The following is a 12,479-nucleotide window of genomic DNA, read 5'->3' on the forward strand; positions in this document are numbered from 1 at the left end:
TTAAACATCACGCTCCCTCTGTGCCATGGTAGGCTCCTCACCCTTGAGAATGACGAGGCTCATTGGGTCTCATTTAGGTTTGAACGCCTCCCCAACGTGTGTTACTGGTGTGGGTGTCTCACTCACCCTGACAAAGACTGCGAAAAATGGATCGAAAGTGAGGGAACACTCAGGAAGGAGGACCAACATTTCGGTCCTTGGTTAAGAGCTGCTCCTTTCACGGCCTCTAGAAAAGGATTTCTATCGGTCCCGGGCTTTTACGCTCACAAAAAAGCTGGAAAAGCCATTCCAAACCAGACCGGAGCACAGCACCATGACCGGAATACCCCATCAGCAATGACGTGTGAACCTCCACAAAATTTGCCGCCAAAACTCATGGAGGAAAACGCAAATCACGCTCCTGACAAATCTGAAGATGTGACAACCCAAAATCTGAACTTCTCTGAGACCTCCTTTTTGGTTCCCCCGCTGCAACCTACCCAACCTACTTCTTTTGAACAAGTGATTGCTGAGATAGACAGAGATATATATTGTTTTGACAGGGTGGAGCAAGCCGCTTCTCATGGCTGTCTAGCCATGGAAAAGTCGGATCAGTGTCAGTATGATGGCATTGCTCTGGCTGCCCATCTGACTAACTACGGTGATATCAAGAAAGGTGAGGGCAAGAGGCATGGAGGCTCTACAGAGGTGTTAGAAAGGTCAAATCAAGTTCCATTAAGTGGTAATGCTCAGATTAAAAAAGGAGAGGGGGGTTTGGGAACTGAATCGGGCAAGGAAAACATTGTTGGGCCGAATGCTGTTGGGCCCAAAGTAAACACCAACATCTCTCCTGGCGCGGGCTTAGATGTGAAGAGGCCCAGATCGCCCCTTAAGGACTTAACCAACGAAACTGGGCCGTTAAAAACTCAACAAAGCAGTCTTGGGAGCAAGTGGACTAGGCTGGTTCGCCCAACCAACGAGCCAAAACTTAAGGAAGCTACTGTTGATAAGTTAAGAGAACGTCCAGCGACTGACCCTTCAGACTCCCATGCACAAAAACGCAGAGCAGTAAGTATTTATGAAGTCGATCAAATCCCATCGGTGGTGGCTGTCTCTCAGCCCCGCCGTCAGCCATGAATTGCTTAAGCTGGAACTGCCGGGGGCTTGGGAACCACCGGCGAGTTCGCGAGCTTTCAGATTTAGTGGAGGCGAAAGGTCCCAGGGTGATCTTCTTGATGGAGACCAGGAAGAAAAAGTCATATTTGGAGAGATTGCGATGTCGGTTGAAGTTTGACAACATGTTCATCGTCCCAAGGAGGAATTTAGGGGGTGGGCTGGCTTTGCTTTGGAATAATGACCTTAACTTGCATATTAGGACGTTTTCGCCGCGACATATCGATGCTGTAGTAAATCCAGGAATTGATGACGCCTGGCGCTTTACGGGGTTCTACGGAGCTCCTGAAGCGGCCAACCGGGAAGATTCTTGGTCAGTGTTGCGTCACCTCGGCTCCCAGCTTGTCTTGCCGTGGGTGTGTATCGGGGATTTTAATGAAATCACAAGAGTGGACGAGAAATCGGGAGGGGCTATACGTCCAGAGAAACAGATGCAAGACTTCAGAGATTGTTTGGATGTTTGTGGTCTTAAGGACCTGGGTTTTTCGGGCCTGCCTTTTACTTGGTGTAATAGAAGATACAATGAAGCTTTAGTTTGGGTTCGCCTAGATAGAGCGGTGGCTACGGCTGATTGGATTCTCAAATTCCCCACGGCTCGCCTCCATCATTTACCAGGTTCGTCCTCGGATCACAAACCTTTATGGCTGGTTTCTGATGATCTCCAAACCCGGTTTGCTCGTGCCAAAAAACCGTTTAGGTTTGAGGCCATGTGGCTCAATGACGAGCGTTGCGAGGGAGTGGTTCACTCGGTTTGGGATAGGAATATAGGCGGTGACCCAGTGAGTAAGATAATGAGTAAGGTTGAAGAGTGTCAAACCCAACTTAAACTTTGGGACAAAAACGTTTTTGGGAATGTTCGTAAGGCTTTGGCTAGAAATAGAAAGCTCCTGGTTATAGCAGAAGGTGATTCCATGGCGGGCAAGAACCATGCTCGGGTAAAACTCCTCTCTGAGGAAATATCTAGGCTAATGGATTGTGAAGAAAGAATGTGGAGCCAGAGGTCCAAAACAGAGTGGCTAAGATACGGAGACCAAAATACAAAGTACTTCCACTGTAGAGCAACTGAGAGAAATAAAAAGAATTTTATCTCGGGGCTGGAAAATGCTCATGGGGAGTGGATTGAGGGGGAGGAGCAGATTGGGGAGTTGTTGACTTGCTACTACTCTAATCTTTTTTCCACAGTTAACCCAACTGAGTTGGAGTCAGTCCTCAGAGGAGTGCAACCAAGGGTGTCCGAAGCAATGAATTCGGAACTGCTAAAACCTTTCAGAATGGAGGAGGTTCACATTGCTCTCAAGCAAATGAAACCGGATACTGCCCCTGGTCCAGACGGTTTCCCGCCTTTATTCTATAAGAATTTCTGGGAGAAGGTGGGTGCAGAGGTGTCGGAAGCAGTCCTTTCAGTGCTAAACTCAGGTAACCTTCCTCCTCATCTAAACCACACTTTCATTTCTTTGATTCCAAAAACCAAAAGCCCCAGGAAAGTCACTGAATTCCGGCCGATCAGCTTGTGTAATGTGCTATATAAATTAATTGCAAAAGTTTTGGCAAATCGGTTAAAACCCATGCTGCCTATTCTGATCTCTGAATCTCAAAGCGCCTTTATGTCCGAGAGGCTTATTACAGACAATATTCTCATAGCTCATGAGACTCTGCATTTCTTGAAGATTAAAAGAACGGGTAAGATGGGTTTTATGTCCATGAAGCTTGACATGTCCAAAGCTTACGACCGAGTTGAATGGACCTATTTAGAAAAAATAATGGAGAGAATGGGATTTAACTGCAAATGGATCAACCTAATTGCTATGTGTATCCGGTCTGTGACATATTCAATTATGCTTAACGGTCAACCCCACGGCTTGATTACTCCAACCAGGGGGCTGCGTCAAGGCGATCCATTATCGCCTTACCTTTTCCTGCTAGTGACGGAGGGTTTACATGCTCTGTTTGAAGAAGCAAAGGACAGTGGAGATATTAGGGGTGTCTCTCTATGCCCGATGGGTCCGCGGATTTCTCATCTACTGTTTGCGGACGATAGTTTAGTCTTTTGTAGAGCCACAGTTGCAGAAAGTGTAAAGATCCAATCCATTCTCTACAGATATGAGCATGCGTCTGGACAGTGCATTAACAGAGGCAAGACAAATCTTTTTTTCAGTTCAAATACTCATCCGGAGGTTCAAGCAGCCATAAAAGCTTTTCTGGGTTTAACGGTAACTTCAAGATTTGAACAATATTTGGGATTGCCGTCCTTGGTGGGCAGATCAAAGAAGAAGTCCTTTAGCCTCATTAAAGAAAGGATCTGGAAGAAGTTGAAGGGGTGGAAAGAGAGGCTCCTATCGCAGGCTGGCCGCGAAATTCTTGTCAAGGCCGTTATCCAAGCGATCCCTATCTACACTATGTCCTGTTTTAGGTTGCCAAAAGGCCTGATCAGTGATATTGAGACCCTAATAAGAAAATTCTGGTGGGGTTATAGAGGGGAGCAAAAGAAGATACATTGGATTAGTTGGGAAAAATTATGCCAACCCAAGAAGGAGGGTGGGATGGGGTTCAAAGAGCTAATCAAGTTCAATGATTCTATGCTTGCAAAACAGATTTGGAGACTCGGGAATAATGAGGAGTGTCTTTTCCATAGAGTGTTTAAGGCCAAGTTCTTTCCCAACGGTTCGGTCTTTGATAGTGAGGTTTCTACGAAGGGTTCTTATGCTTGGAAAAGCATTGTACAGGCCAGGCACGTTATGGATTTGGGCTCGGTGTGGAGAATAGGAGACGGAAAATCAGTTAAGATCAGGGGGGATAGGTGGCTCCCCCAAAATACAGCCCCAAAAATTGTGTCCCCAATCTCTGTCTTGCCTCCCGGGTCAATGGTTTGCGACCTCATTAACCAAGACGAGCATCAGTGGAAATCTGATTTGATAGCTCGTGAATTTTTACCCCATGAAGCTGACATTATAAAAGGCATCCCCCTAAGTGACCGAAATATCCCAGATAAACAGGTGTGGCATGCCTCAACGCATGGAGTCTATACAACTCGGTCTGCTTACAAGTTGCTGGCTTTGGCGGATAGGAATAATATCCCAACATGCTCTACAAACAGAAGATCCAGTAATTTTTGGCAGGGCATCTGGAGTTTGCAGGTTCCGTACAAGGTTCGTCACTTCATTTGGAGAGCAGCAAATGAATCTCTTCCAACCTTGTACAATCTGCAGAAAAGGAGGGTGGTCCAAACCGCTTGCTGTCAAAACTGTAAGGCTGCTTGTGAGGATACAGTACACGCATTATGGGGCTGCCACAGGCTGGTGGTGGTTTGGGAGAAGGATGCGGAGCTAATGAAGTGTTCAAAATTTAAGTGCTCTGTTTTTGCTGATTTGCTGGAGTTGTTTTTCTCTCTAGGGGACCGAATTGATGTAAAGCTATTATGCATAATTATGTGGTTAGTCTGGAACAGAAGAAACTCGGTTAGAGTCGAGGACTCAGTGGTGGAGCTCCATCACATTCGGGCTAAGGCAGAGATGTTCTTGCTGGACTTTCAATCGGCCCAGGGGCCTATGCATCGGTTGCCAACTGCTTGCACTAGTGCAGTTAGGTGGAGGCCCCCCAACTCCCCACTCTTCAAAATTAATTTTGATGGAGCGCTCTTCAGTGACTTACGGGCTGCTGGCTTAGGCGTGGTGATTCGTGACTCGCGCGGGCTGGTGGTGGGAGCATTGGCTGAACGCATCCCAATTCCAATGTCTGCTGCTACGGTGGAAGCTCTAGCGTGTCGTCGTGCCCTTCACTTTGCGAAAGAGTTCGGTATCAGCGAGCTCGTTTGTGAAGGTGACGTGGAAGTTATCGTCAGAGCTTTACTGGCTAAGGAAGTGGTTCATCCCGAATTCGGACATGTGTTGCAGGACGCCCTTGTATTAGCAGATAGTTTTCGAGCTTGTAATTTTGCTCACATTAAACGTGTAGGTAACTCGGTTGCCCATTTTCTTGCTAGACATGCTAAGTTTGGCAATGAGCTACAGGTTTGGCGTGAGGCCATTCCTGAAGACATAGCTCCCCTTGTAACGAGGGACTCTTGGTAATCCCCTGTTTTTTCTTTTTTCCTTTTTAATGCATTTTGACCTTCGGGTCTGGTTTCTCAAAAAAAAAAATTCGATGTATGCCTGACAAACTGCATTGGACATTTCAAAAAAAAAAAAAAAAAAAAAAGACAAACTGCATTGGAAATTCTAGGCGTGCTTTAATTTTGAGCTTTTTTTTAATGGTAAAACCGAATTCATTCAATTTTAATTACGGCTCACATGGCAATATCGGACGTACGAGTATTAAGTTATATTGTATTTTGTTTCTCAAAAAAAGAAAAAAAGTTATATTGTATTTTCTTTATTTGTACAACTGTTGCCACATTACTAATTAGTTTTTTTTTTTTTTTTTTTTTAAGCAGGACAGTAGTACTTTATTAAAAATCAAGATGTACAATGGGTAGAGAAATTCTAATCAAACAATGTCCTTCTCTCCTTTTTTTTTTTTTTTTTTTTTGACAATACTAGCCAAAGATAAGACATGATTACGTCTAGGGGTGTGCAGAAAACCCACCGACCCGCCAAACCCGACCCAACCCGTCGGGTTGGGTCGGTTTTTAAGGCTTGGTGGGTTGGGTTGGGTTACAAAATTTTTTTTTATGGCGGGTCGGGTTGGGTTTGGGTCATAAAATTACAAACCCGCTAAACCCGACCCGACCCACCGACCCACCCATATTTAATATATATTTAAAATATATTTTATATTTAATAATTTTTTTTAAATCAATTGTAGGGCACTTATATATATATATTATATTTAATAATTAAAAAAAAAAACAGCTGTAGAGCAGCATTTCCTCAATTCCTCCTACTAATACTAATTTAATATATATAAAAAATATATTATATAATTAATAAATTTTTTCAAATAGCCAGTTCTTCCTATCTTATATAAAAGTCAATTAGTTCACACAAATCCTAATAAATTACTATTGTTGTTTTGTTATTAGTATTGTTTGCCTTTAAAGAGTTACATTGATACTAATATTTAGGTTTTTTTAATATATTAATATATATTTTATTTCTACTCAATTTAATAATAATACTAAAAAAATTTGTCAAACCCATGGGTTCAACCCGACCCAACCCGACCCATGTGGGTTGGGTTGGGTTGGGTTGAACTTATATGATGGGTTGGGTCGGGTTGAATTTTTTTTGACCCACCATGGTGGGTTGGGTCAAAAAATCCCCTCAACCCGACCCATGCACACCCCTAATTACGTCGAAAATGTATAGGGCTAAAAAAAATTAAAAACTAAAAACAAAAAACAAAAACAAAACTATCTCTAATTAAAACTCTATCCGAATTCAAGAGATCTGCAAGTTCTGCAAAATTGCATTCCACTGTCACCTTGAAAAAACTAATGCTCTGATATAATAGTAAAGCCAATCTCATCTCCGAAGCTGATGAACTTCCACATACTTCAGTCTATAACTGTTAGCCCGATACTGAAGATCCTTGGAGGAGGGAACTTTATTCTTAAACCAATTCTAGGGACTGTAAAAACCAGTTATCAAAACCAATTTCTTCTTTAATCTGCAAAGCCAGTTGTCAATTCCAATTTCTTCTTTAATCCGTGAGTTGAAGCTTAGGAAAATTCTCGACAAAAATTTGAAAATTGGGACTCTGAAGAATACGTTTCCATGATCTCAAAGAAGTTTCTTTTTGGCCCGGCAACTCCTCAGTATAATTGGAAACATTCTCCATCTCAATATCCTTATTTGAATTATCCTCATTTGAATTGTTGTTATCCATATCTGTCAATGTTTTCCCCTTAATATCAGTAGTCCCACTGTTTTCCTTATAATCTGCCAGTTGTTGCCTATTAGCCAAAGTTGGAGACTTATCTAACTTTTCAGTAATTTGGAAGTCATTGATGAAGTACATTCCTTAGAAATAGGATCAAGTGTATCCAGATTATTTTCTTTCAAATCATTCAAAACCTCCAAAACGCTTACCTGTGGGTTCCTCGGTGATTTTAATTTCAAAAGTGAGGAAAAATCTGAATTTTTAGAAGAGGTGGATTCGGTTACAAGACTACTTTGAGTGGGATTAGAAGATTTCGGAAAACTCAAACCAGTCAACTGCCTTGGATTCTCTGGTTGTTGCTTGGCTGTTTCCTTGTTAGCTTCACTAGTCATCGGAATAGTTGGTGGCTGGTGGTGGATACGGGGTTGTACAACTCCATCCTCATCCCCATCGGTAACTCGAATTTCCTCTTCATCATCATCATTGAATCTGGACCGGCTGGGGCTTTCTTTTCACTGTTTGGTTTTTGGAGCAACTGCATGCATCCATAGACCAAATTGAAATTCACACTCATCTGTTGACAGACAACCCTTATGTACCTTTCCACACTCCTGATCCTAATGACCAAGTATACCACACCTATAACAGAAGGTAGGCAGCCTTTCATACCTAAAGAACACCCAACCTTCTTTCGCCCCTTCAATATGAATAATTTTTCCTCTCATAAGGGGTTTGGTGACATCAATATCAACCCGAATCCTAAGGAAGGAACCCCAAGCAAATCCACTCTTCGGGGCATCAACCAAAATCGGAACACCAATCTCATTGGCAATCCGGTAACCAACAGATGAATTCATACTTTTAAAGGGAATGTTGAAAACCCAAATCCAAAAAGGAGAGTATTTGAAGAAAACATTACCTGGACTGAGATCACCTATAAGTCGCTTCAGTAAAATCAATCTCCTATAAAAGAACCAAGGACTTCTATCTAGAACCTCCACCATGTCCTCCTCACTTATAAAGATAGCCAAAAAGAGATTGTTTCCAACCTCTTTAATAGTAACACCATGCAACCCATGCCAAAGTTTTTGAATTGTGGATTTAAATGCCTCTTTGTTAAATTCCTTGCTAGTTTGTAACTTGGACAGGATACTGAATTTTGCATGTTGTTTTGAGTTTGACACATCCTTATGGCCAAAACGCATTTTTTCTCTTTTGAGAGATTAAGGGTCCGTTTGGATACCGCTTATTTTGTTGAAAATTGAAAACAATGTAACAAAATAATTTTTAAATGTGTGAATAATGTAATGGAACCCATTTTTAATGAAAATTTTGTTGAAAAAATAGATTTGTGGGTCCCGTGAATAGTATACAAGACCCACTGGAAAGCACCGAAACGTGCTTCTCAATGAAAAAAAAAAAAACACATTGAAACGCAGACGCATTGCGTTTCAGCTGTACCCAAATGGGTACTAAATTTCCTCCACATCTCCTCCATCACCGCATCCATTGATAATGAAAAGTGTATCAAAGAAAGAAAAGATGGAAAATAAAAGAAGGGGATGAAAAAAGATAAAAAGAAAAGAAAAATCCTCTAATACAATCAGCAAAGCAAAATGGAGAGGTTTGAATCTTACGTTAGACAATGTAAGTTGGTTTCTTTTACTTCCCAAGACTCTAGAGAGTCAAGGAGAGAAAAGTTTTTGTAAAAAGAATATTTAGGGGTTTATGTCACTAATTAGTTAACAAGTTTATGAAACCCTTTGGAGAAACAAGTGACATTATATTATTGAAGACTAAATTATGGCAGTTACTTTGAGGAATGAAATCATTTTAAGCGGCTTTCCTAAAGAGAAGGTATTTGAGAAACACGTGGGCAATTACATTTACCTTGAGGTAATTATCACCAAAGGATTTTCAGCCAAGCCTCCTGGAAGCAAATACAATAAAGACATGATGAAAGTATGAAACACGTGGACAATTACATTTATTTACCTCAAGGTAAGTACCAAAGGATTTTCGGCCAATCATCTTGGAAGCAAATACAATAAAGACATGATTGGATGAAAAGACAGAATTAACCGTCAAAGCCTCCAAGTACAAAAAAAAAGAGACATTTCAACATAAAGCACATACACATCAAAACCTTAAAACAATGACTCTTTGTATCAAAATGATCAGTAGGCTTGTAACCTTATGCTTGTAAATGCGTCATTACATTTCGAGTAAGCTTTGTGACTTAGCTTAGCATTATGAAAAACGCTGTCTAAAGTGGCATTTTTTTAATGGCATATAAAAAAAAAAAAAAAAAAAAAGGCCCACTATAAGTACTCTATAATGGCGTTTTTTTTTTAAAAAATGCTGCTATAGATTATTTATAACTGCATTTTGAAGGATCTATATTGGCATTTTAAAACACTAGGTCTATAATAGCATTTGCAAGCAGCTCTAGTGGTGTTTATAAACAACACTATATGTCTTGAGTCTTCCTAAGACCTATAGTGGCATTTATAAACAGCACTATAACTTTAGCACAAACAAACAAACAAACAAAAAGCCCAACCCAAATAAATAAATTGAGGAGCTATACTAACATTTATATATGCCACTATAGCTCCAGCACCAAAAAAAAAAAAGATTTAGGAGCTATAGTGGCATTTATAAACACCACTATAGCTCTAGTACACAAATAAAAAAACAATTTATGCTATTCAATATTCATGGGTTTCAAAATATCTCTAACTTTTCTCATCTCCAAGTCTCTAAGTATCTAACTCTCTCATCTCTAATTCTCTCACTCTCTAACTCTCGCACTCTCATCTCTCTTACTCCATGTCGATTTTGCCGCCATGAAGCCCACCACACCACTGACCCACGCCTCCTTACCCACGCAGCCACCAACCCAACCCTTCCTGCCCGCGCTACCGCTGACCCGGTGAGACCCTTTTCCTTCCCCTCCCTTTATCTCTCTCTCTCTCTCTCTCTTTGTTTTTTTGTGTTTTTGTTGACAGTAGATCTAGCTTTTTTTTTCTTTTTTTTTTTTTTGCTCTTTTCTGTTTGGGTAGTAAGAAAATCGAGGAACATTTTGAATGAAGCAAATATTCTAGCAATGTTTGTGTCTATGTTCGTGTTTTTGATCTTGTGCTTATGTTGAAATATGAGTTTGTGTTCTTGGATTTGTGCTATTGTGTATCTGATCTTATGCTTATGTTTAAATCTGGGTTTATATTCTTGGATTTGTACTATTGTGTATTTGATCTTGTGCTTATTTCTAAATTTGGGTTTGTGTTATTGAGCTTGGGCTTTTGTGCTTCTGAGTTTGTGCTTTTGTGTTCCTTAAATGGATTTGGTGTTGGGTTCGTTGAAGGAGATGAGATTTTATGAGTTTGTGTTCTTATATTTTGGATCATGTTGTGTTTGTATTGTGAGCATGTTGTATTTGATTTTGAATTTTCTGGATTTGTGTTTAAATTTTGTTTTTTTTTTTTCCTGTTTTAATTCAGTTTTTTATTTATTAATTTAATTAAAATTGTAGTTTTAATTTTTAAAATTTGAAAGCATTTATTTTTATGTTTCATAAATTATTTTTAAAAAATATTTGTTGGCTATAGTGGCGTTTTGAAACGCTACTATAGCCAATTTATATATATATATATATATATATATATATATATTTATATAAAACATATAAGGGTCTATAGCGGTATTTAAAAAATGCCACTATAAGATATGGACCTATAGTAGCAATTGAAAACATTGCTATAGCATTTTTTTTAAAAAAAAAAATCAAATTCAGCCTATAGGCTATAGCAGCATTTTATAAACGCCATTATAGGGTATGGACCTATAGTAGGGTTTTTAAACACCACTATAGAAAATGCCACTCCCAAAGGGACCTATAGTGGTGTTTTTAGGACTTCTAGTGGCGTTTGTCAAACACCACTATAGACCCAATTTTTTGTAGTGTAGATATGGGCTTTTATTCTCATTCTAGTCATTAACTTGTACATTTCACTTAAAGTTTTGTTTGGTTGAAACAAAAGAAAACTAAAGGAATAAAAGATATTTTAATTTTTCCCATATGTTGTTTGATTGGGAGAGTTGAAAAGTGAGAAAGATAATACTCTTTTGTTTTGTTGAGAATAAAAATGAAAAGATAGAAAATGTAGTTTGTATAAATGAATTTATAAGCTTTTATTAAAAAAATTGTGTCTGATTACAAAATCAATAAAAAAATCCACACTAAGTTCATTAAAACAAAAATCACGCCCAATTAAAAATAAATAAAAGAAAAGAACCAAACCAAAAAAAAAAAAAAAGCCAATCCTGCCCAGTAAAAAAAAGGAAATAAATAAATTTTTTTTTTAAAAGGTAAACAACCAAAAAAAAAAAAAACATACTGATACCGTATGGTATACTCGGCTACACGTCCATTTAGCAAAAATAAATAAAAGAAAAGAAAAGGCAACACATTACTGCACGGATTGTATAGAGATAAAAGCTAAAGACAAAAACAAATGAAGAAAAAGACTTGAATGAGAGCATTATAGAAGAGGGCATTTGCATCCAAAATATGTGCTCACATTTCTCTCATATTCTCTTCTTAATTTGGGGAAAGTATGTTGGAGCAAAATTTAAATACAGTTTTTAGGTGTTGTTCTTTATATTTTGGCTTAAATGTACTTTTAATCCTTATATTTTGCATCTTTTCTATTTTGGTCCCTATATTTTCATTTCACCACTTTTAGTCCTTAAACCAATTAACGCGTTTTATTTTGATCATTACTGTTACTTAACAGAAATTGTTGATGTGGCAAATAGAGTGCACTGTTGGTACATTAAATGCTAATGTGGCCAATAAAATAATATTTAAAAATGCCACATCAGCATAAAATAATGATTAAAAAAGACACATAAGCATCCACATCAACTTTTGATTTTGAAAATTAATTTATCTATTTTAACAAAATAAAAAATGAAAAAAACAAAATTAGAACCTACAATACACATGAATGCAGATCTGGTCTCATCTTAAACATGAACAAGAAAGAACACAAAACCAAAATATTCAATCACATGAACACAAACCCAGAAAAAATAAATTTACCGACAAAAACATAAATTTCCCATCTCAAATCTGTAACTGATTGCCTTATCTCGTTTCCCTAGATCTATCTAGCAACGCTCTCGCTAGATTGATCCCGCCAGAGATCGTAGACTATAAGTTATTGAACAACTTGATTTTGAGTAATAAATGCCTCTCCAGTTCGATTCCGTATGGTCTCGGCCGGTTGAACCGGTTGAAGATATTCTCAATCGCGAACAACAATCTCTTCAATTCGGTACCAGTCGATTCGATGAGCTTCGACGGTTCGGACTTTGGCCACAACAATAAACTCTGCGGGAAGCCTTTGGGTTCAAAGTGCGGTGGTTTGAGTAGCAAAAGCCTCGCCATTATTGTCACCGCCAATGTTGTTGGCGCCGCCGTGTCTTTGTTTATAGGGTTTGTG

General features: G+C 39.1%; 1 protein-coding gene across 1 annotated transcript; it reads left to right on the forward strand.

Annotated features, from left to right (window-relative positions):
* Positions 1-1,112: 1,112 nt before the first annotated feature.
* On the forward strand, positions 1,113-5,219 carry LOC115949892. The gene has a single exon (XM_031067157.1). The coding sequence runs from the start codon at positions 1,113-1,115 to the stop codon at positions 5,217-5,219; it is 4,107 nt and encodes a 1,368-aa protein (XP_030923017.1).
* Positions 5,220-12,479: the final 7,260 nt, after the last annotated feature.

Source organism: Quercus lobata, chromosome 6 (assembly GCF_001633185.2).
Source record: "Quercus lobata isolate SW786 chromosome 6, ValleyOak3.0 Primary Assembly, whole genome shotgun sequence".
In the NCBI taxonomy this organism is placed as follows: domain Eukaryota; kingdom Viridiplantae; phylum Streptophyta; class Magnoliopsida; order Fagales; family Fagaceae; genus Quercus; species Quercus lobata.